General features: G+C 40.1%; 3 protein-coding genes across 10 annotated transcripts in view; 1 reads left to right on the top strand and 2 right to left on the bottom strand.

The window, feature by feature from the left end:
- The window catches only part of LOC122784774 (septin-9-like), a 71,992-nt gene that overhangs the window by 38,053 nt on the left and 8,573 nt on the right, over positions 1 to 25,366 (top strand). For 3 of the 8 annotated variants that reach the window (XM_044050112.1, XM_044050114.1, XM_044050113.1), the window contains one exon: positions 2,106 to 2,864. In XM_044050112.1, coding sequence (XP_043906047.1) covers positions 2,106 to 2,864 — 759 coding nt within the window. Of the gene's footprint in view, positions 1 to 208; positions 1,187 to 2,105; positions 2,865 to 16,774; positions 16,857 to 24,596; positions 24,671 to 25,366 lie in introns of those variants that run through there. The other 5 variants (XM_044050110.1, XM_044050111.1, XM_044050117.1 and 2 more) reach the window with 5 other exon arrangements.
- On the bottom strand, positions 5,974 to 9,143 carry LOC122784776. Its single transcript, XM_044050118.1, has 2 exons — positions 8,984 to 9,143; positions 5,974 to 8,228 (listed from the first exon to the last, which is right to left on the bottom strand). Exon 2 carries the CDS (start codon positions 8,222 to 8,224, stop codon positions 6,746 to 6,748), a length of 1,479 nt encoding a protein of 492 aa, XP_043906053.1. The 5' UTR covers positions 8,225 to 8,228; positions 8,984 to 9,143; the 3' UTR covers positions 5,974 to 6,745.
- Positions 10,220 to 12,817, bottom strand: LOC122784777. The gene is made up of 2 exons (XM_044050120.1): positions 12,730 to 12,817; positions 10,220 to 11,733 (listed from the first exon to the last, which is right to left on the bottom strand). Exon 2 carries the CDS (start codon positions 11,730 to 11,732, stop codon positions 10,854 to 10,856), a length of 879 nt encoding a protein of 292 aa, XP_043906055.1. The 5' UTR covers position 11,733; positions 12,730 to 12,817; the 3' UTR covers positions 10,220 to 10,853.

Consider the following 25,366-nt stretch of genomic DNA (forward strand, 5'->3'; position numbering starts at 1 on the left):
AACGTCTATTTTATGACTTCTGCCCTGCACAGCTATGGCCCGTTTTCAAACAAAGACAAAAAAAAAACACATTTTGTAAACACACACTTCTGGGGATGTCCATATAAGGAGTTGTGTATATTCCCACGGCAATTTACCAAGGGTGCGCACGTATGTGTGCCATGTGAGCACTAAGGGTTAACCATCACAAGTAAATGCCTAACCCTGACCTAAAACCATCTCTTAACACTTAAGCTCTTTCAAGGGGTGACAGAATGTGAAAACCAGCCAAAATGTCCTCACTTTCCAAAGAACATACACAGAGATAACCTGATGTGAGACTGTTCCTGTGATTTGGGGCAGCAAAGGAGAAACCTCTGTCAATGGTGTTTTTAAAGTGAGAGACTAGGACTGATAAGAGCTGCTGTGAGGAGGATCTAAGCGACCGAGGAGCTGAATATGGAGTCAAGAGTTCTGAGATGTATTGATTCTGTAATTGACCAGTAACTATTAACCTCATAGTTAAGGCTTCAACTCTGAGGACAACTAACCCACATTGGACATGGAAACAGACTAAACCCTTTATTATTTAATTATTATTTACATTTAATTTTACCCAGTTCACCCAGTGACACAAGGGGTCATAAGTCGTATTGCTGCTCCCTCTGATGAAGCTTTATGCATCTACAGTATAGAAATCGGTGTAGTTTTTTTTTAAATGAAGACCAAACTGAGGCAGAATAATATCAGCTAAAACAAAACAACAGTTACATAGTGTCGCTTTAAATTGGTATATTTTTAATCCAATCAGAATAAAATCAAAATGTTGTTATGTTAAGTTAAAAACAGACAAAAGGCTTGATTGTGTTACGTTTTCACGATTAACTAAGATTTGCGGGGTCACGCGACCAAATAGACGGCGACGCACGAGGGGGCGTGGTCAATGTGATTGTCTTCACGTGAGCAGGTGTGCGAGACTTCGGAGTCAAACTTTCAAGAGGTGAAAGAAGAAGACGTCGGTGTAGTTTCATGAGTGCTTCATGGCGGAGCTGTAGATGTAGTTGTGTGTGTGTACCTGACAGTGTCGCTAAAATCCAGCAGGTGGGATTAAAGGCTTGTTTTTTGTTTTGTTTTTTACCCCCACCGTGCGGATTAGAAACCACAGACGCCATCATGCTCTCCGGTTACGTGAAACGTGTCAAATCCGGTAAGATCGTGAGACTAACCGCAACTTTCCCGTGTTATTGGCACTGGTTGTGACGCTGAACGCCTCTTAACTTCAGCACATAACGAACAAATGACTTTTATAACTGTCCTCCATCACCTGAAGCCTGTAATTAAACTGACATGAGTTCTGCTTTGAGTTGTGGCAGTAGTTTCTCTTAAGTATTACAATCTCATGTTCCAGTATTAACCCATTTATGGCATTGTCTAATTCTACAAATAAATACAATATCCACTATCCAATGCTATCAAAAACTATTTAAAAGAAGATCAAATAACGTTTACTTTGATTAAAATTATCCTTTTCTCTAGCCTATAAAATGTATTTATTTTGGTTTCAACACAAAACATGCACAAAAGTTTTAGGCCACCTTTTGGATGTGTTGTTCGAGCAATATTGCAATGACCATGTACTCTAATATAGTATACTTTATTGGAATAAAAATGTCAAGTACTTCAGCATGGAGTGGAATCCTAATTAATAGTATTGGTAAAACCTGTGTTTGTCCCATTATTTCAATGGTCTATTACATCAGGGTTATTCAAGATATGCTTGAGCATACATATTTTGTATGAGTTAAACTCATCGACAGCTTGTTAATATTTATCTTTCCGATCCAAATGCCAATGATTGCAGACAAATTCAACAAAGCTGGTGGGGGCCCTTTCTGCACGGTACTAAATGTACACAAAGTAGAGATTTGATGACCTGTCCATCCAATGAAATCTCAGATAGCAGTAGCATACATCTCACAGTGATTTACACGATTTCCAAGACCAGTAATAAAGCGTAGCACATGGCGGTACATGGTGAAGAAGTGTTTCCTGAAGTCAGACTCAGTATCTGTATGAGCCAAGAGACTCTTATGTTTATCTAACCTTTAATTATCTGTGTGTTCCAGCACTGAAACGGTCATTCGAAGTGGAGGAGACAGATACGTCAATTCACCCATCATCCCTCTCCCGCCGCACCACTAACCCTCTCCGCTCATCCACCTCCTCCACATCCAGCCAGCGCAGCTACGACCTCAGCTCCCGCAACTCTGACTACTCCTCCACCAGATCTTCCCCCTCTGAGTCCTCCAATCCACGTTCCCCAAAGACCGGTATGAGGCGCATTGAGTTATCAGGGGGTCGAAACCCTGATGCAGCCTCGTCCCGCCGCACAGAAATCTCCATTGAAGTCTCCTCCAAGCAAATTGACAACTCACCCAGCGCTGGCATTGCCCGCTTTGGCCTCAAACGACCTGAGGTAAGCCTGGGCAGTCGGAGCACCCCCCTGGACAGCTCTACCAACTCCAGCTCAGGCTCTGCAAATAGACGGGCAGAGCTCAGCATGACACGGTCCCATGAGCCACCGGCCCCTCCAAGGAGGATCGATTCTCAGCTGGCGTCTGCCCCAGCCTCAAGGATCCCTGAGCCCCCTCAGAGAAGAGCAGAGCCCCCATCCCCCATCCTCAGTCTAGCTGAGGGGGCCTCCAGGAGGTCAGAGATGCCCGTCTTCAGACAGCCAGACAGTTTAGTGCCAGGCAGTGTAATGGAGAACAACAACAACCACCTGCCCCCTGCACCCAGTGCTCCCCTGCCTTCACTGGCAGAGCCTCGGGAGGAGAGAGTGCAGTCTCCTGCCACAGAGATGCCCACAGCCCGACCAACAGACAGTGAGTACCTGTTCATGTTGGCACATTGTTTTTGCACCTGTGTAGGCAGGGGACCTACCTGTGGGCTGCTTTAGACTGCAGCAAGGCATTATTTGGAGCAAAAGCATATTCACATTACCCATGGTTGATATAATTGTAATATTTTAATTTGACGACATGCTTTGATCCCCTCCCTACTTTGTCCTCTCTTTCATGTGCAATGTAGCAAGCAAGCAAGCACACACACACACACACACACACACGTGCGCGCGCGCACATGCATATACATGCTAATGGGGACAAAAGTAGGAGAATGTCACTGGAACAAAGACACTTGTCAGTGTTTGTAAAATATAATGCAGTTTAACGGCAGTTAAACACAGTGCAAGTTTGGCTAACAGAATATTGTGTTTTCCTACCTTCATGGATGTGTCTGTGTGATGTAGCGTATCATTTAAATAATTGATCAACTTTGCTAGTTGGGTATTTAGCTGATCTGCAAATCTGATAGACAACAGGGATGTTTAATTTTTTGGAAGGCTTGTAGATCAGGGCCAGATTAACCCCAAACGACCTAGCGGCTCTATACAAAATGCGGAAGTGATTGTGGAACTAGCCCAAAGGTGTTACTCAACGCCATACACAACCACATTGATTCCTGCACTCACAGCTTATACTTTAAGCATAGCAATACAGGAGATTTTAGTGGTTTTGACTCTCTAATACGGTGGAAATCTGTTATTGGCCCATGTGTAAACCATGTGTAAACCGTGGTAAACCTTTCAAATGTTTACCCATACAGTGTTGTTTTTTCTGTGTTCAAGTCTTTGTTCTATGAGATTTGGTTGCAACTAGTTTCAGCATGGCAGATCTTTCATAAGTCTAAGAACTTGCAACACTGTGATGAAATCACCTGATCATTATTTTACCAGGTTGTTGCTTATCTTTGTTTACAACAGTTTCCTCTTATATATTACATGTAATGTAATATGTCGCAACTTATTCATGTTGAGTTTATATAAATTACACCAGGTCCTGTAGCAATTCTTGTAATGTATTTATTCATGATTTCCTCTCGTTTTCTACCCCATGACATTGCAATGCAGCTATATAATGACATTACCATCCATGAAGTGGTCAAGCTTAAATTTTTCAACCTCGTCAGTCTAGACTATCGGTGGATGTAGGTCAGTGTGGGTGTTGATGAGAATTGCAGGGCCACGTCCAGGACAGCACTACATAAAAAAGAAAAAGGTCTTCAATTGCCCAGATCACCAATGATCTAGGATAATTTCACATGCAAATTACCCTAAATTTGACTAAGCATTGTTGAATTCCCAAATGAGTGCCTACTAATATTTTGTGAGCTTTTGTTGTTGCAAAGTTTAATCCAGCAAACACAAAACATCTGACAAGGTACCTTGAAAATGAATTTCTGTGATCTGCACTCTGTTATTTTGCTCATTCACTGTGGATGAAACCTGATATGTATGCTTAACCTGTGACGTTTTTTTAACGCCACCCTCAGGACTATCCTTGCACTATCCTTGTGTATGACACAGAATAATGCAGCATTCATTTAAATAATATGTTCCCATTTCAGAGGCATGTTTTATGTTGTTATTTTAAATCTCAGCTGGGCTTCAATAGAGGCCAGACTGGTTTTTATTATGGTAGTGTGGTATGTGTTTTAAATGTGCCTTTGTGTATGCTGGAGCTTCAGAAGTGACACTTATCTTGTTGTATGTTCTGTTTGACTCCCTCCCTCTTATCCTCTCAGGACAGCTCATCTTTATACTGGTGTGTGTGTGTGTGTGTGTGTGTGTGTGTGTGTGTAACGCTACTATCTGGAGACAGCTGTGCTCATGGGCTGTTCTTACTGGTGGAGTAGTATCCAGGCGTAGGCGGCAGGGAGGTGATACATTCCAAATCTGGAGGTCATAAAACATTCTGCATAAAAATAGAAAGCCTCCAATTTCCAGTTTTCACATTGTGCATTGCTTCTCTCTCTCTCAGTATTCACTTTACTTATTCAAACAAACAATATTTGAAACAGCAATATTCAATTTAACTTATTTTGACTTTAGTAAAAGGTTTTTTCTTTGCTACAGTTTAACATGAACCTTCATTGGTGAACCAGACAGCAAATTCACTTAATTACAGAGATGTGGATGTGTGTGTTAGTAGAAGGGGAATAAGCAAGGAAAAGCGAGAGGATAGAGTCTGAACTTATGCCACATTTGGCTCAGATTACCCCCTTTCAGCTCAGTCGTGCATGTAAAAAAAAACAAAAAAACAACCTTGAGCAGAAGCGAGGAGCAGAAAGGAGGTGGAGAAAGACGGAGAGAAAGGAGGGTAAGTGTTGGTGGGCAGAAGGGAAGAAGGAGAAAATTCAAGAGAGACATAAAGCATGCAAGAAAGAGTGTGATTTCCTGTAAAACTTGTCTCCAGGGGTAAAACATAACAAGGAAAGGCCACTTTAACCTCCAAATATTTGGGAGTGAAGCTGAAGTGACAGACTACATCTTGACGACATACCCAACACTACAATTTACTTTCCATTTCCATAACAAGTACACACTACACAGATTCATGCAAAATCTTTCGTATATTTACTTTTTTGACATTTTGTTTTCTGCTTTAACTAACTCTTTGGGGTTTACTTGTACTTGCCTGTGTTATCACTGTATCTGGTGGGGCACTCGTCCCTGCAATGCATTGTTCTGACTCCACTACATGCATATTGTCTGAGGGCCTACGTGATCTGTAATGGGTTGGTACCTGCCTCTTGGCTCCTTTTGTTTGTTTCTGTGTCTGTGCCTTCAGTGTACACTTATTTCCTCATTTGTATAATAAGGTCAAGAATGTGCCGATAAGTGATAGACCGGTTGTTGGTGTGTCGTAAAACACAAGGTGTAGTAATGATATGCTCTGTTTCAGTTGATTTGTTAGCTGTAACGAAGTGCAGCTGTGTCTAGTCTTGTGGCTCTTCCACAGGATGTGATCTCATGTTGACACACACACACACACAATTATTCATTCTGTACACAACTCATCTTAGTTTCCTGTCCATGCCTTGACCTTTGCTTTATTTTGTGTCTGTAAATAAGAATTTCAGAGTCTGGTTTTGTATCATTTAATCGTTTATTTATTTTGGAAAATAACAAAGTAATATCACTGATCAACTGTCATTCACAAAGTATACACATAGTTTATCTTATCAAGTAGTTGTATTTCCAGTTATTTTTCTGAAGCCAGTGTTGTCATGATATCGATCTTTATGTAATATGTTATATTTGACTTTTATTTTGTCAGTAAGTTGTTGGGACATTGAGACACATCTTGAGCTCTGATAATCTAAGAGCTCATATCTGTTAACTAATAAAATTCCCTGCATATCATAAAATGCATGGACTGATTCTTGAGACATTCTTCATCATCATTGAACTAAAATGTTCTCAACTTTTAGACATTTGCTCACAGACAAAGATGTCTTTAACAATTTGCTCTGGATTTTAACGTTTTGGAGAGGAACCTTTGATTACTATTTACAGTTTTACATGATGACTCATCTTCTGACGTGTTTGGTCTTGTGCTGGCCTGCTGAGTGCTAACCCAGTTCCACCACATTAACAGCACTTTTCTCTACTACACAAACATAAAAGCCTTTTCTTAGACTTGGTCAGGACCTGGCTAGAAACCAGGATGTTCGCATGTCACAAGGTTTGGAAATGATCTTTCTGATAAATGATTTATCTGTGTTCCTGAAATGAAAATAAAAACACTCCTGTGCGTCAGGTGCACATAGTGGTTTATATGCACAATTTTCAACATAGAAGAAACCGTAAGAAAACAAAGCCATTACTATAATACAATAAAGATACATTTTTACGCGTCCACAATCACCTCCAACTTGGAGTGGATGCTGCAACGTTTCCTGAAAGTATGAATCGTGCTTGGACTCCAGAGGCAATTGCCAAACCCGAGTGATAGTCGTAGACATCATGAGATGGGGCAACAACATCAGTGCTAGGTCTGAATTTGGTTGCCCATTGCCACTGCCACCATTCATATTGATTTGTGTCTTTATCCGCAGAGGCATAGAACCCAACCCAAGAATTTTTAAATTCTGACCTCCACTCATGGAATGTTCTCTTGACGAATAAGCGAGCACAAGCCTTGCCATCTTTTACAAAGAGCTGGAGCTTTGCGTTGTAGCCTGCTATGTTGACTGTTTCACCCGCTTTGAAATTCTTAAACTCAGGACCTCGGCAAATCTCCTCTCCAGTCACTTTACAGAAGCAGAATCGTCGTCTCACCTTATGTAATCGGACCTGAAGGCCTTCATTAAGTAGTACTGAGGTGTCATAACTGCCTGACTCCTTGTTCCCAATGCACCTATACGTCCCGCTTACTTCCTGGTCCCTGTTGTTCTTGAATAGCACAACCATTACTCCCTCATTTAGACGATGTTTGGGAATGTTGCTCCAATGAATCCTGGCTTTTCCATTAATTCCGGTCGTCACCTCAAGTTGTATCTCATCCCTCTCATATCTTGAAGTGTTATAAGTGTTATCATCCCTTGGATTTTGTCTGTTTTCTGGGATGTTGACAACAAAATCAGGTTGTGGGTTTCTTCTTGCTGAACGCTCAGGCTTTTTATTAGGTTGTTTATAAGAGTATTTCTCCTGTATCACAATAAACAACAGCAGTCCAAGGCAAGCAAGGTCACCCCATATGTTTTTGATGTGCCTTAACTGGAAATCATCACTGTTACTTCCAAAGCAATTTCTTAGCTGTGAGAGTGACTGTTGGTCTTCTCCCACAGAAAACTCTCTGATCTGTCGTAAGAGGTTGGTAGTGACCTGGTACGTATGATCTGGATCATACCTTGTCCCCTGCTGTTCAGAAGCCTCGTAATGCTGTGTGATGTACACTTGATCTATTCTCTGCAACGCTTGCCTTCCTGTGTTTTGTTGCCGGATTCTGAATATTATTCGGTCCATGTTCCTCCCTGTATATTCTGACTGAGGGTGGACAACATAATCTGGAAGTTGTGATGTGCCCTGATGGAGATTTCCTAGAGTGAAGTATTGGTGGCCAGAAGGCAGTGGGTCCAGCACTCTCTCAAAGTTGCCATAATGATGGGAGCCGTAATCGCCTTGATTTGGATTAAAGGTCAACCGTATGACATTATTATTGTCTATATCAATAACATTAGCAAACCAGTGGAGCAGCAGAAGACTGTGTTTGGGCACAGATTGGCCAAAGTTGACTTTCTTCAAATCGTTGATTGAATTGAGCTTTTGTAGAGCCGACACAGAGGTCAGGGCGAGGAACAGAGTGATGCAGCAACTCTGGACTCTTCCTGAACTCTTCATTGTCCTGCAATGACATTTAAAAAGCTGGATTGGCTTCATTTATTTTACATATTTTACACTCAGTCTATACTTGTATTTCAAACAGAAGATGAAGCTAATGCCTATTGATAAACCTGATTTCTAAATTTAGTTTTTAAACAATGATATAGACAAACTGCAAAAGTAACACTAGGTATTTTATCTTAATAAATAACAATTATTATGGTAAATTGTCTGGTAAATGAATATAGCATAATTGATAAAAGGATAACTCAATTCTCAAAAATAAGACAAAATATTAGGTTGACAGATGTGGCAATGCATGGAATTAGATTTCTGTCAAATATTTTCAAACAACACTTTTCATGAAGCAAACAACACTTTTTAAGAAGCAAATAAATTATCGATTTAATCATTCAAAATTATTGTATATTATTGTTTGACAATACACTTTGCGCTCTCTGATTTCTTCCTTGTGCCGTGGTTGTTTGTTTCACGCTCCAGAGAACAAGTGAGGGAGCGCAAGAACAAATGCTTTTTAAAATGTGTTGTTTGTGTGTTGTTGGAAATTATTGACACAAATTTAATTCCATAGCTATGTTTGTTACTGAATTGTGTGTGTGTGTGGGTATGAAAGAATGACACAGGCAAGCTAATTTGCTCCAAATTCGATCAAACAAAATGAACAAATGACAAAGACTGTAGGTAAATGCCTCATTAATAGTGTGAGAAACGAGGTTATTCATAAAAGCTAGCAGTAGAATATATAAGAGCTCTCACCTTTTGTTAGGGTGCTGCTGTCGAATGTCTGATCACTGTGTTTGTCATCTCAGCCTTAGCTGCCCCTAGGTTGCTGTTTCCTTGTAAAATGAAACTTACAAAACAACAAATGGTTGTGGTTACAGGAAGCTTAATGCAGCGGTTTCATTTCCTTCTTCTGCTGATTAGTGTTAGTGGTCATAAGTGGAATGGTTCTGCAAAGAGGATTTATCCTGTTAGTTAATATTTATTTTTTTCAGAAGGTTAAGCTTGAAATCTAGTTTGTGCAGACACCAGTTTGACATCAAACAGGTCCTTTGGACTCCAGGGTGAGGCACTACAATAGTGTCTGGCTTATTATTAGCGAGTACGTCCTTATAATTTGCCAGTATTTGCTTATTACGTATTTCACATCATATTTTGTGTTGTCCTATATCAGTACTTGTGTTCTTATTGCAGAGTTGAAACCTCAGCTGTCATCTATTGTTCAGTATTTTCTCTCATGTTATATTTATTTACATACATTCCAATTCACATGAATAAGAACGTTGCTTCAGACTTATGGAAGTACAACAATGAAAATAGAGGTACACAGTCTTGAATTAATTAAAATTGGAATGGGCACAATCAAATTTAATTTTGTTTTGGCTCACTCTTTGCCTAGAAGGGAGAGTTACACTTCTGTGTTGAATAATTATTGACACAAGAACAAAGTCCCTCTATATTTGAATAGTCTTATTTTATGGCAGGGATAAGGCATTTTTGTCTGGTAATAACACCAGTATTCAAAGTGCCTCCTATAGAGCTGAAAATGCTAGATTATATGTGGATCTATGCAGAATACCACATCATTGTTAAAGTAGGTTTACTTTCACCTGTTTGACCCCAATTACACTAACATGCTCTTTGTTGTTTTTATGAGGAACAATTATTTTCATTGTATAGTTGGCCAGAGCCAGTTAATGTCATCAATTGGCAACATTTTTTACTGGAAAGCCCCTGAAGTAAAACAATAACATGAACAGTATACAAGACTTCACTTTTAAATGCAATACAATGTGTGTTGTTGTAAGAAATGTTTAATAAGTAGTTAAAAATGCATCAGTTCTAGATTGGTTTGCAGTATTGCTCGATACATAAAGTTCAGGGATGAGAATCATCCGTGTGGCAGGTGTTGGGAAGGGAAAAGGGACACTGAAACAAACCATAGGCCTGGGCATCTTAAGGAAACGAAACCAAGAGTTAATTGCACGTGTGTCAGCTTTTACACTTTTATTTTCTGACCAAACAAACACAAAAAAGCAAATGAACACCAATATGCATTTCACTTCAGTGCCGAAAGAATACAAAACAGTTTTATAAAATACCCCCCCACCTTTTTTTTGCTCATAATATGATCTTTATTCTTTTATTATTTATTTTTTATAATATGATCAGTGTACCACATCATTTCCCTCGTCAGTTTCATCTGTCCATCAGAGCAAGGTTCTTCCTCTTCATCTCTCTCAGAAGCAAGATTAGGCAGCTGTGAATCACTACTATTAGAGTAGTTGGAGCATGTTGCCTGAACAAAGGCTCAAACATTGTGACCATGCTAAAGTAGTGCATTGCACTCAATGAGCCATTTTAGAAAATAGTTTAATGAACTAAAGCTATGAATCTCAAAAGGTGTTTTACAGTATAGCAAAGAGAAATCACAATTAATTGAACATCCAGGCTAAACAAAGCATATACAGTAATAGTTAAGGGAACAGCCTTTTGCTGCTCAGGTTTCTAATCAGCTAATTTCCCATTCATATTAATAGTCCCCCTGGCTTTCCGGTCCTCAATGTCATTCCTACACATAATTGGTTTATACAACAGGTTTTCCCTTGTTTCATTGTATCTTCTGTTACTTGGGAGCACTGATGGCAGCCATAAAAAACAGAAAAACTACAAAAACAAAAATCAGACCCAAAACCATAGTGCAGCATTCAGAAAATGAATTATTTTCTGGGATGCTGTCATAGACATAGGGTTGTGTGTATCTTGCACTCTGAAGTGTGCTGTTTTGTTGGTTGGTAAAGTATACACTTCCTCCCCCGATCACAATATACAAAAGCAGTCCAAGACCAGCAAGCGTTTGACCCCATGTGTTTCTGATGTCCCATAACTGAGAATCATTAATGTTACTTCCAAAGCGATTAGTGAGTTCCCTCAGGTTTGTACCCTCGGAAAACTGTCTGATCTGTCGTAAGAGGTTGCTTGAGATCTCATAGGTGTTTTGTCGATCATATTCCCCACTCGGAGAACCCCCATAATGCTGCGTGATGTACACTCGATGAATTATCTGCCAAGTGTGCCATCCAGAGTTCTGCTGATTGACGCTTATTATGATCCGGTCCCTGTTTCCTCCATTATTCTCTGCGCCAGGATTGGCAACATAATGTGGAAGCTGTGATCTGCCAGTTGTGCCTTGGTTGAGATTGCCCACAGTGTAGTATTGGTGACCAGGAGGCAGTCGTTCCAGCAGGTTCTCAAAGTTGCCATAATGATGGGAGCCATAATCTTCACTGTTTGGATCAAAGTTCAGTCGTATAACATAGTTTCTGTCTATTTCAACAACACTCGCAAACCAGTAGAGCAGCAGAAGACTGTGCCGTGGCACAGATCGGCCAAAGTCGATTTTCTTTAAATCACTGATTGAATTGAGCCTTTGTACAGCTGACACAGAGGTCATGGCAAGTAGCAGAGCAAGGCAGAAACTTGTGACTTGTCCTGGTATCTTCATCCTGCAACAATATTTAAAATGATAGGTTGCATTTTTCTTTTTTGCATTGACACATGTTTTTACAAGGGCTGCATCTAATGACTATTTTAATGATTCACTCATTTATAAATGCAAGAAGGGGTTTGGGTGTTTTAGAAATCTCTATTCTGTGTAAAAGTCACAACATTGATCTGAGGCTGATATTGGGCCTCCATAGTCTTAAAACATTGATAATTGTTTTCTTTATATAGTAATGTTTTTCTTTGCAGTATCAACTTCCTTTTTTGTGCTTCTGCAGTGTTTTATTTGCTAAGGTGAGTGGAATGTGACGGAGCATTAGAGTGATCTCTAGAGGAATTCTATAACCAGGAAAACCTGTTATTATAATTTAGTCATGGCTTTTCAACCAACACTTTTACTACTGTGTTGGATAGGACAAGGAAAAGTGTTACTAAGTATCTTTAATTTAGCTAAATGTGAAAATAATGCAAGCATGTAATGTATACAAGCAGAGCTGCAACTAACGATTATTTTCATAATCGATTAATCTGTCGATTATTTTCTCGATTAAACGTTTGGTGTTCAGAATATCAGAAAACCTTAAAAAATGTTGATTGGTATTCGTTAAACCTGGAAATGATGATGTTCTCAAACGTCTTGTTTTGTTCACAAACCAAAATGATTAACTTTTAATGATTTCTTTGTTATCCAGAGCAAAGAAATTAAGAAATGATTCACCTTTAAGAAGCTTAAACAATCGAAAATTTTTTAATCAATGTTTTAATCACGAAAAAGGCTTCAAACCGATTATTCGATTATCAAAATAGTTAATTGATTAATTTAGTTTATAATTGATTCATCGTTTCAGCTCTCTATACAAGTGTAAATGGGACACAACAAATATTTGATAGAAAGCTGATTCTAACTGCCAACTGTATGTTTTGTTTTAAGTTGCATGTTTCTAAGAAGTGAAAAAAGTCAGATTGAAAAAGTATAATCGGAGAACAAAACCTCTCACCTGTGTTAGTGCACTGCTGTCGGGCGTCTGATCTCTTTGTTTGTGTGACTGCAGTTTTAGCTCCTTGTAGGTTGCTTTTTCCTTGGTAATGAAAGTGAAACTTCAGCTTGCTGATGAAGGGGAAAAAAAAAGGATGATGAAAATGGCTGTGATTGGTCTAAATGCTGAAAATATTCTTCCTTATAAAAAACGCATTTATGTCAAAGCTTGATCTCTCAGGTCAATGTATTAAAACTGGCTAAGGGATACACAGTGATGCAGAAATTATGGCTTTGGAAATGAGGATGGTGTTTTGCTCCAGACTTTGCCAGATGTGAAGTCTTGGCTCAATGTTTTACTGAAGTGGAAGGACTCTGTCCCACCCTCCCTTCCAACACACTGGATTACATTATGTACTGTATAATTCAAAAGAAAACTTGTCTGTTCAGGGAACTGATGAAAGAATGTGGTGTTCCTCCCCCCTATTTTTCATGACTATTATTTTGTATTTTATTATAATTGCTTGAATATATGCTGTGAAATCCAAAGGGTAATGCTACTATTTTTCTTCAAATCTGACTATTAGATATCAAAAGCACACTGAACTCTGGTTCTCCTGTGGCCGTCTTTGGAGCATGGCGTTTTGAAACATATAACAATTAACTGGTTAACAACTGCTGCAACTCTTTTGTTAACCAGTAGGAGATGCTGTAACACAGGTAGTTGGCCCTACTCACCTGGGAGGTATCAGGCTTGTGTGTACACTGTTGAGCCTGAGGACTGAGGCTGCAGGAGCTGTTTTTGGAGCAGTGTTTCACATTTAACTGCTTACTACTACTACTACTACTACTACTACCATGCACACACACACACACTGATATCCTGCTTTGGTATTCCCTTTGGTCAAGACTGAAAGGAAGTTAAGAAAACATTGGCACACACTGGCAGCACACGTTTTCAGGGCTCAAGTTGTCAACAGCTGTGCTGTTGTATTAGATAAGTATTTATATATGTCTACATTTGTATTTAGTCAGTTTATATATTTGATATATTATATAATATACGGAAATTATTATTTGTTATTATTCTCTTTGTTAAAAGCTTTTCTTTTTAAAATGTTCAAGATAAAGTTCAGTCAATAAGGTTTGTGTTCCTATTATTCTTGTTATCCCACATATACCTCACATAAAATTACAAGGTTCTTCCATGAAAACAATGACTTATTTGATCAAATAAATATCAAAGGGCAACATCACATAAAAGGACAAGATTTGGAGCCCATTCAACCTGCTTGAGTTCTTCTTTTTTTCCTTTAAAACCCTGAACAAGCAGCTAAGGTTTATAACCAAGTTTCAGAACTCCAACTTGTTTGACGTCTCATAAATATTAAAGGGCAACATCACGGAAGGCTTGGAGACCTATCTCTGCAGGTCAGGTTCCTCTTTGTACTGTATTTAAAACAGCCCCAGATCAGCCGTTTTCTTTTGAATTGACCTTGTGGTAATCAAGCATGTTTAATTTTTCTCTGGGTGTCCACACTGGCGCTGATCATCTGGATGTTTTTCCTATAATTTTCAAATATCTTGCTAATCCACAATGCCCCAACCCCAGTCTAGTTAGGGCAACCTCGTCCCTTCTTTTTTTTTTTTTTGAAAGCTATTTATTTCTAACAGAAGGCTACATAGAGTGATAATGCCAACCCTTCCCCTCTATCTCGCTTTCCTCGTCCTCACAACATTTTCTATCAAATTCATCCTTTCCTGGTCAAACCTTTAGATCTATTATTTCAACAACCCGGTCAGAGCGGGCCTTTGATTTCCCATCCCACAACACCATCAGAGTCGCAGCATTATACAAGTGGCAGGTCTGACCTTCTCAACCCATTGCACAAGATTGCCCACAGCTCTGGGGGAAAAAAAACTGACACATGATCTGATGTGCGAACCCTCTGTCTGCTCTGAAAATTACCAACAAACATGCCAAAGACAGATACTGGATCCTACTGAATGTTTTCAGCGTTATACAGAGGGGTCTGTCTCACTTATATTTATATACGTTTGAACTTGTATACTTTCTAAATGTCGGCTATCCTCAAGCAGATATAAGACCACTTGTGTCGAAGGAAGAAACCAGCTCACTTCACCCACTCATGACATTGATACATAGGATGCACCTTACTGCAGAGTAAAGGTGTAACATACATAACTTCTATCGTTTTATCTCGGTCTTTTTGGTTTGCTTTAAATCTAATGCACTCAGTGACTCATGCTGCAACTTTCCATCGTGTTTCTGTGTTATATAAGACCTTGGGCAGCTGCTAAGAACAGTGTCGGGGTCAGCCAGGCAGCCCTGGGCTCTGCCTGCCAATACATGACTCCATCTTGGCTCTGTACTGTGCAGAAACGTCAGCTCCTGCCATTGACTTTCTGTCACCCCATCCCCCATCTCCTCAAAATGAAGATGTACATTTAATTCCATCTGAAAAAGGCCAAGTTATAACCACTGTTCGCTCATACTGCATGGTCCACTCAGAAGTCAGCATCTCTGTGAAAATGTTGATAAGATGAGGGAGAGTTTTTTGTTTGTTTTATTTAGAAAGTGCCATGATCCTCTTGTCAGATCACAGATGATGTATTAGATGAATACATTCTTTGAGGTTAAATGTGTTGTGTGTTATGGATGAGGCAACAAGCATGTTTAATCTGTTTGCATGTGTATGGTGAATATATACTATTTCTTCTTTTCCTGAGCTCATTACACTGTTGCTTTTTATTGTCTTATAGTGTGATGATCATCTCACAATTATGAACAAGGCAGTTCTGCTGTAAATGAAAGGATGGGGGTGCTCTTAGTTTGGGGCTCAAATCCCCTCTTTGTATATTCTGGTCTAATTATGAAGGTTAACAAGGCTGCCTGTGTTTGTGTATTGGTTTTGTATCATTAATATTTCATTTATTCTCTGTTAGCACACTGATGTGTATGTGTGTACTGGCAGATGAGTTTATGTAATGAGCGCTCACAAATCTATTTGCAGCCAGTTGTTCCCGTTTTTGTTTTTTTTTTACCTTTTTTGGATATGATTGTTTATCTCGAAGAATGCAGGTGCTGCACTGAGTGTGTCTGTGTGTCAGCTCACGTGGCTGTAAGGTTGCTCTCAGGGTTTGCACTGGTGTATAATTACACCTCCTGTGAGGCTGGAGACAGCTGTTTTCTCTCCTCTGTAATCACACAAATATACATACTCCTTAAGAATAGTAATCAGCCAGAGTAATTGGTTGCCTCTCAGGTTTTTAAAAAAAATCAAAAATAATTTAAGCCTGTTTTTCTTGCAATTAAAGAAAATGCAATCGCTGTGTGTGTCACATCTGAGTTGTAATAGTTTTAGCTATTCTTTGCCTGCTTCTCTAAGATGTATATCTCGAGGATATATATCCCCGACGTTCGTTAAGCAGCCATGCACCACTTCTAAAATTTCACTCACACACTCACTCATCGTCTACAGCTTTATCCTCCAGATGTCATCATTAATACCAATGTGCCACTAATGATTATTACCAAAAGTTAAGCAAATTAAGATACAAAAGACAAAAATAACAATCTACAATGATTATCGGGCCATTTTGAACTATTTTGACTTTGAATATGGACAACGAAATTATTCAGAACTTGAGCAAATGAAGTGACATAGGGTTGAATGTGATGTGGCTGCATGTTAGGAATGAGTGGGATTTGATGAATGCAGAGCCTGGAAGGAGATGAGGCCAGACAATTATGGTTGTAAATAATCCTGGGAGTTTCGGAGAGGGACTTTCAGATGGCCCAAAGGCTGAAGTCTGGGGACTGAGAATGTCTTTTCCACTCACACGTTTGAACAAATGCATTCGCAGCACTCTCCCTCAGCAAAACACACAATCCCTGCTAAACTTTACTGTGCTCCCCCCCCCCACCTACTTTTTGTCTGTGTATGGGGGGGCGGTGGGGATTTGCAGGAAGTGGGTGTGTCCTGTTGCTTTGCACTCTGTCACATGACAGGCATGGGGTGGGAGGGACAGGCAGGGAGCCTCCAGAGCCACAGCAGAGTTTGGCCTCTCACTGGAGAGCTGCACTTCGGCAGGGGACGACACATACACACACAGACTTAACACACGGTGAGTGTTGAGCATACTGGGGAGGGGGTGCGTGTGTACATGTGTTTGAAGGAAAACATTTGAAAGTAGAAGCTGTAATCGTTTTTCCTTTGTCTTTCACTTTTGCATGTTTCTGCTCTGCCCTAGAAGAAGAAATTTGATCATCTATTCTCATGTACTTGAGTTGATAAATATGTCTGCATGGCTTTTGTACTTGCCTCAGGAGCCCAGATGTGTATGTATGTCGTAATATTCCTGTTGTTTTTAACAGTTTAGCTGTACGACTTGTTGTACATGGTTGGTGCTTTGGTTCATTGAGTTCAGATGGGATTGTAACTGTGGAGATTTAAACTTGTGTTGGTATGCTTTCTGTGTGTGTATACCAAAAATTAAAAAAAAACATTGGAAGCTAGGATATTTTGAGAAGATGAGGACATTTTGGCTGATCCTTGTGAATTTAAAAGGCTTTATGAGGGATAAGACCTGGTTTTGGGGTTTGAATTAAGCTTATGTCCGGCCTGGTTAGCTTAAGGGTTAGGATGAGGCATTTTCGTTATGATGGTTAGAGTAAGGGGTGAGGGAATGCATTGTCCATGTGTGGCATTATCAAGGTTTTATTTCCTCTGCTTTTTAACTTTATACCACTCACAAACACACACGTGTATACAGTATGAGCACTGAGGGATGTGTCACTGACTCCTGCTCCGTTCAACCACACATTTATTGTTTTCTCCTGCTTCATCAATGATCATCGGTCCATTACCAAATGAGCAATAAGCACTCACAAGAGGTGTGTGTACGCTCTATGCAACAAAGTAAAAGGTTAGTGCCCCACACGTGGTTAGCATAGTCTTCACAGAGTGCAGACGGGAATCTTTTAGTGTAGAGAGGAAATTCTTGTTGACCAGTGATGTGGCAGGTGCTGTAACAAAGCAGATCTTAAATATTGTATCATCCAAGTTTCATTTTTACCAGAGAATAAAGGGCACAGCTCTCTGACACTATCAGACTGATGGGAAACAGCAACCACCCCTTCACCTTTTCAGAGAAACAAGCCCCTGGTTTGCCTCAAAAACACGCGCACACACACGCATAGTTGCTGAAAGGAGCTCTGTTGTGGCCCCTGTGTAATGCCAAGTGAGAACAGACAGTGGCCTTTCACCAGGGTTTGATGGGACGCTGAAAAGGTCATCGTTACCTTCTGTATATTGTGTGTCTGTGAATGTTGTGAGTCAGCTAGAAACTCAGCAAAGTAAGATTGTGTATCTGTTGTGGCATTCAGAATGGAAAATATGCCATGAATGTATCCACAGCTGTGCAATGTAAAATCGATGAAATTCCATCCCTATAACTTGACACACTCTCCAATATCAAATGGCTAGTTTGATAACAAACAGAATGTATATAAGCAGAAAGAGTGCGATCAAATTTGAGGCATAAAAACTTGTGCCTTTACCTGTGCAAGTAGTGATCAGGTGCAGTCAGGATATACTTAACTGTCGTAACATCATTAGTTATTTTATGTATTGAACCTCATTCTTTATTGGAGAGTGAAATGTACGGAGTAAAAAGATGAATCATAATTTCAAAGTACAGAGGTGCTTCAGTGTGTGTGACAGTGTGCACTGTGCAGAGGCTTTAATCATAAACTGAAATTGTAGAAAATATAGAGAACAAGGAACAAGATGCATACAGACATGTCAAACTGATATTATGACATTTAATGTGAGACTGCAGATTGTAACAAACTGAGTAAGTCGGAAGTTGCCTTCACACTCTAGAAAGGATCTTGTTTGTTCTGTGTTCCCACAGTCTAGCTGGTTTGTCTATTTGGGCTGCTGCAGAAACATGGTGGTGCAAAATGGCAACCCCCACAATGGAAGGCCCTTGCCTAAATTGCATATAAAGGCTTATTTAATTCTAATGCTGCAAATACCAAACAATGTTTATTTAAATTAATTGTAGCCTTATAGAAACATATACTTATTGGTAGTGTATAAAATGTGTGCCCCTAAACCATCCTTAATGTTATACACTGGACCTTTAACATATGGACTTCTATTGTTTTCTTGAGCTTTGTATGTGGGTCAGTCAAAGTCACAGTCCATAAACACTGCTTCTGAGTCCTGGAGAGTGAGGCATTATATCACACACACACACACATTGTGGAGCTTAAGGACTCCTGCTGGTTATGTTACTGACAGAATGATGGATGTGGACTTGTGCACCTTCACACATGCAGAGAAATGTTTAATTATTGCCTTTGAAAAACCTCAAACCTGCCCATACCCAGCACTGAAAGTAGCTTCAGCTTAGATCAAGTAAACACCCTGATCTGAAGAGATGGCATGCTCCTTTAGTCAAAGTTAACTGTAAGGCATATCTGTCTTGGACTAGTAACCACAGTGGGTCTTTTCACCTCACCATGGGTCATTTAAACAAGTATTGAGTGTGTTTTAATATAACGTTGACATTGTTCCACTGCTATTCCTGAGGTATGGACAGAGATCAGATTCCTGAACCTTGTGGCCTTGTGGACTCACTCCTGCTGTCAGCCACCCGTTTCACTGATAAAATGTGACTTGCACACTAAGATAAGACAACGCTCTTGCTTTCACAATGACTATTGACTTCTGTGAAGGAGCCAGCAGATAATAGAATGCTAATTTAGTATTTAGTCTCGATGCTTCCTGATACATTCAGTTTTTGAGTTGGCACACTTGGGGGGTAATGTTAAAGTGACAAAATGTAGGATTTGCTCTCAGGGCCCCCTTATAGCTGGTAAACACAAGGATGGATTACTAAAGCCCAAGCCTCTGTGCTACTATCCTGATATCCGCTACGTTATTCATCCCAATATTTTAATGGGGCCATGGAGCCAAATAACACTGGCCACCTTATCTATATCTTAACAAGTTCCCTTAATCATATACCATGGGTTGGGGGGGTTCCAGTCTCTGCACAGGGGCCCACTGGCCCGTAATCCGTCCCTTGGTGAATGGTATTGTTTTTTATAACTGTCGTAAAATATTTGTCACTGTAACATGGGGGAAGGGGGTGCTGTGACGCATGCCACAAAATATAATATTGTTCGTTTGTTTTAGTTTTTTCACCAGAGGTGACATAGTGCCAATTCAGACGACGCAGACCTGCTCAGGTTTTGACTGGTGTGCCATTCACCTTGTAAGTTGATGCACCATTAAAATAATCTTTAATAACATTATTTGAATAGTTGACGGTAAGGGTTAAAGTTTTGTCAATTGAGCTCTTAAGTGAAAAATTTAGTATTGTTTTGAAATAGCTGATTATATTGCGTTTTCTTATAATTTATTGAACCTTACAATATGTGCTTTTACCCCTGAGTTGTTTTGTGTCATGAAAGGCATTTGAGGCTCTGTACCACCACAGTGTGGAAACTGAAGACATTCCTCCGGCAGTCTAGACAAAACTGTCGACTTCTTCTGTCATTACTATAATTTACAAACATTTCTCAACTGTCTGAAAAGTTACACAAGCTGCTAATGAACCTACTTGCTCAGACATGGATAGGACCTGTGGTTGTAGACTCTTGTCACATTGTTGGAAACTGAGCAGAACCAGCTTGTAGCTCTATGACAAGTAGTCATCCTATATACCTTAACAACATTTGTTAAGGTAAATGCAGGTGGAGACGCAGGTCACCACTCCAAATGGCGGCTCCACAGGCATAGCTGCCACTGGCTAGTAGTATGCCTAAATTCAACTCATGTCCTGTGGTGGAATGCCTATGGATTTGAGCATTAGCTCATTTAGGGGTCACATTTGCAGAAAATGTGTGTGTACTTGATTTTGTCTTGGTTTAATACCAAATTAAATAACACAGATCACTGGTGAATCTGCGCAGAGAGCAAGTGAGAGTAGCCAAGTCCACAGCGTGCCAAGCTTAGAGGCACATTCAATGGCCCGCGGAAATGTTTAGCCATTCTGCAAACACACATGCAGCCAACCAACTTAACACCTGTTGATGATGCATTCAAGAAAAATGCAAATGCCGTTACCTCTGCAAAAGCGCATGCAGTCCACTTAAATGCTTGCTGCTGCAGCTGCCACCTTGTGGTAATCATTTATAAAACATTGTTCAGTTTTTTTCTGATCTTTTAATACTGTAATGTTATTGGACATTTTCTTTTCATTTTTTTCCACTTCAGTTTTAAAATACTGCAAACCATTGTTATTCTATCGGCCTTTGCAAATCCACTCTCAGTCGACCACTAGTGCAAAATAGGTGCCAGGTTACGTGATGAGCAAGTTGGATCTGCTGTGGTCAAAGGGCACATTGCTCCAGAGAGCTGAATGATGGGGACTCTGGGAACTGGGCCTTGCTGCACAAACACTCTTGACTTTAATAACACAACAGACTGTGTTTGCACTGCCACCACTCAAATTTCCCCCTTTTATTAAGGGATTCACTGTCAAAGGGTGGGAAATAGTGTTTGTCTGTATGCGCATGAGGGTTTATGTGTGTCTCTCTCTTGGGTCTGTTGCAAACCCCAGTGGTCTTGGGTATTTAATTGATTCTGTGCTGGAGGGCTGCTTGCAGTTAAAAGTATTGTAGTAGCCCCATGTACACTGGTGTTTCTGCATGTTTCTCAGTTGAGTTTACAGCATCCCTGCCTCTTATGTGAAACCAAGATTTTACAGAGATGGACTAGAAAATCACTAGACTTTGTGGAAATATGTTTTTATTTTATTTAATTTTATCTTTGTGAACAATCTCCTCAGTCCTCTAAAGAATCGGCAGGGTCACAGTCAAAATAAATGCTCATATGGGACTCAGCTGAGAACCTCTTTTGTCGACTTGTCCGGGAATGCAAATAAAGGACAAAAGGAGCAGATGTTTTTAAAGATGGCCCATAAAATGGTTTTAGACCAGAGCAAAGATGCGAACCGCCCATTTAGTGGATTAGTCCACTAATGTGTGTTTGACATGGAGCCTCAGATGTGCAGTGAAATGCCTTACCTTAACAAATATATGTGGATTTATAAAAGAAGCATTGCAATGCATAACATAATATTTAATAGTATACAGTTCACAGTCCTACAACCGTGTTTAAATAAGGGAAATCATTTGTAGAATCTTTTTTAGGACTCACTGAGTGAATCCTCCTTCTAAATAGCAACCACACTTCTTTTGAGCCAAGTTTCCTATCCTCTGGATTCCTCTACTGTGATTCCAGTTTGCACAGAGGGTCAAACCACTAGTTTGTCATAAGGGGACAAACCTCAGCACGGCTCTTTTCCAACCTAAACTGGGAACATAACCTCTGACCTGTTCGCCACGCTGTCAAGATCAACACCCTGGGCAGCAGAGGCACAGCTCAGATTCTGACCACACCACCACGGTCACAGTCATCTTCATAGTTGTTGGCAGGTTTACTGCCTTTTTTTAAAGTCTGTGCTACAAAAGGGGACATGTTTAGCTGGTTTTGACTTTATTTACATCCCATGATAGAGGCCTGTGTGTAGTTAGTAAGGAATGCCCTAGGCCCTAAAGTGAAATAAATCACAAACTGTACGTTCCACATTTCCCCCTCCTCCATTCTTCTTTTTTTCCTCTGTCCTCCTTTTCCCAACCTTATCTTTTTTACCACCCTCGTCATTGCTCCCCTTACTTTTTGCCTCTCTATACCGTTCACTGCTGTCTTGCTCCCAGACTTGCAGTTTCCCTTTAAGTTGACCTGATGCTTGTTTCTCCTCGCTGCTCTCACCTCTCATCATTTCTACTTTTAGGGTTATGTGGTAAATGAGTGGCTGCAGGCCATTATTTTTTTATACAACAGCAAAGTAATCTATTGCTGGAAGCGGGAAGAAAATGTATTTCTATTGTGCCTGTAATTGAAAACAGGATCACTGCAAGTCCAGCAACGGACTCACTCTACTTTCCAGCTTGTTTTTTTTTAACAAATTGTGCTTTGTGATGGATTCCAAAGAAAAAACATTATCCCAACTGTCGGGGTAACTGCACCTGATGCAGGTCAAATCTTTTGTAGAAAAGCATGGCTAGCTCTCTAATGGATGGTGTATTGTGGACATTGTTTCCAAAATTGTTTACACATCATTTAGCATGAGAGCTTTCATGAAACCTTGGCGGTGCCTGATTTTACGCCTGAGTGAAGTCTGTTACCTCTCTATCTGACCTGCCATGGGCCTGTAATGTTTTAACTGCCGTCTTTGGTAGGGTTTGCGTAATCTCCACCAGCTGTTGAGCCACCAGGGTCAGACATTTTTCATGTAGGGATGAAATGTCTTAATGTTTATAGTCTTAGCGGTCAGGAAACATCTATTTGGAAGCCCATCATGGAGTAACAGACGATTATGAATACCACTGTATGATAAGTAGACGGTTGGTCCAGATATTTACCTGAGTGTATGTCTGAATATTTCACCGCTTTATTTTTGTTTTTTTAAATGGAATTAAACAATACATTTCACTCACAGCTTGACATTCTTACATCAACATTGCTAAAGTGTGGGCTGTGTAGTTTACTGAAATTGGTGACATGGAGCCAAAACAGTTTACTACCTAGAAAGAAAGTGATTTATGTTTATTGTTTGGTAGAGCTGGGTTTCCCACAGTGGTGGTCAAGGAGTTTGTGTTCCCTTGCCAAACGGTTTACAGTGTTTGACACAGCTTTGACTTGGGTAAATGGCGGTTAACGATGCTCTAAAGGGTCTTTGCTGCTTCTTTCTGGGAAACTAATATGCTAGGCTTCAGACAGCTCCACCACTCTGTGTCCCCCTTCACCCTGACTTTTGGTGGCATTAGTGTGTGATGTGTGTTAACTATTTGTTAAACCTAACCAACAGCTTGTTAATAGAATAGATGAAGCCAGCATTGTTTTCACTACCATTTTCTCATGGTGGGAAAGTAGGCACTTACTTGATAATAAGAACTTATATAAAATGCAGCTTTTGAGAGTGTGCACTCCAAGATGTCAACATTCAACACAAACCAAACACAATGGGTTAATTTTTCCACTGTGTAATTTGACATTAAAATAGCACACTCATTTTCAATCAATCAATCAATACTAGTCATTGCTTTGTATCTAAAATAATAGATATCTTTTTGTTAAATAATTTGGCTCATTAGAGAGTAAATATGGCAGTTATTTTATTGTTAACTCCATCCATTATACTCTGTATAGACTTTAATTTGAGGTCTACTTTTATACTTTTATATTTGTATTTATACTTAAGTGTGTTTCTGTCTCCTACAACTGACTCGTAGAACCCGCACAAGATTTCCAATGTGCCTGGACTGTCTGTTTAAGCACAAATGGCAAATAAAAACCTTGAACCTATACCCCTTGTGATCCCTGATCAACAATGCTTATTGCGCTGTCTTAATGCTGTGGAGGGCTGTTGGGAAGAGTGACAAAACAGATGATAAAGGAACAGGGGTTGTGTGAAACAAAGGTAATTACAGGGAGGGATTTGCAAAAGGGACAACCGTTGTAATTAAGTCGGATGGACGTTGGGTAGAAGGACACAGAAAAAGGGTTCAAGGAGATAATAAGGGGTCATATAGAGACAATGGAAAACTAGAGGGGAAACTGGTGATGGGAGAGAATCAGTATGTGGAGGGAGGAAAGCATGAGATTGACACAAGCAGAGGTATGGGAATGTGGGAGGAGGTGCAGAGGAGGGGTGGAGGGCTGCAAGCTGCAGTAAGTTGCTGACTAACTGTTGGAACAGGATGAGGAAGTGGTGAAGGAGGCCAGGAGAGCTGCTTCCATAGGTGGGTCTCTATGACATGGAGATACACACAGACAAGCGAGCACATTATTACAAAGGTAAGCCTCATTGGTGAATATGAATCTGTGTTATTCTTCCCTAAATTGCATCCATTAATCAATGCAGTGTCGTTGGGAGTTTTGTGCAGCTGTTACCAGCAGTGGTGCCATTCTGTTGATTTAACTGATGCCAGTGAAATAGCCCAGTGGTCTGGATTTCTTCTCTGTGTGGCTGTAAGATTTGTGTCTGAGCTGGAATCCAATAGCTCTTAAACTCTTGGCAGATAGTCAGGACTTCTTTAATATGTGTGTGTTCAAGTTTGCATGAGATTGTGCAAACAGGTCAGCTATGTGATCAAAACAAGGAGAGGCCAAGTGTGTATGAGACCATGGTGACCACTTAAGACATGAGCATGTACTGTGTGTGTGTGTGTTTGTGTGTGCGAGTGAGTGGATCAGATTTCAGTCCCCCCAACCCCCACCACCCCACCTCTCTTTTCCATTCTGACATTAACAAAATTGCAACACTGTGCTGTGTGAGCGAGGGTGGAGAGGCCTTCAGAGGGATGTCAGTCAGCACTTGAACTAAACCTGCAGACGGAGACATAAACAGTATGAATTGTTCACCTGCGCTCACTTCAGACATTGTTGTAATAGTGAGGATATTAAAACTTAAATATGATTGGACACACATCCTTAGTCATTCCATCACAGAACATTAATCTAATCATTAGCAAAACAAACTGCAGGGATAAC

Source organism: Solea senegalensis, linkage group LG19, assembly GCF_019176455.1.
Source record: "Solea senegalensis isolate Sse05_10M linkage group LG19, IFAPA_SoseM_1, whole genome shotgun sequence".
Classification (NCBI taxonomy): Eukaryota; Metazoa; Chordata; class Actinopteri; order Pleuronectiformes; family Soleidae; genus Solea; species Solea senegalensis.

Excerpts from the sequence above, each read along its gene's own strand:
- LOC122784777 (XM_044050120.1), bottom strand. The coding sequence starts at position 11,732 with ATGAAGATACCAGGACAAGTCACAAGTTTCTGCCTTGCTCTGCTACTT.
- LOC122784776 (XM_044050118.1), bottom strand. The coding sequence starts at position 8,224 with ATGAAGAGTTCAGGAAGAGTCCAGAGTTGCTGCATCACTCTGTTCCTC.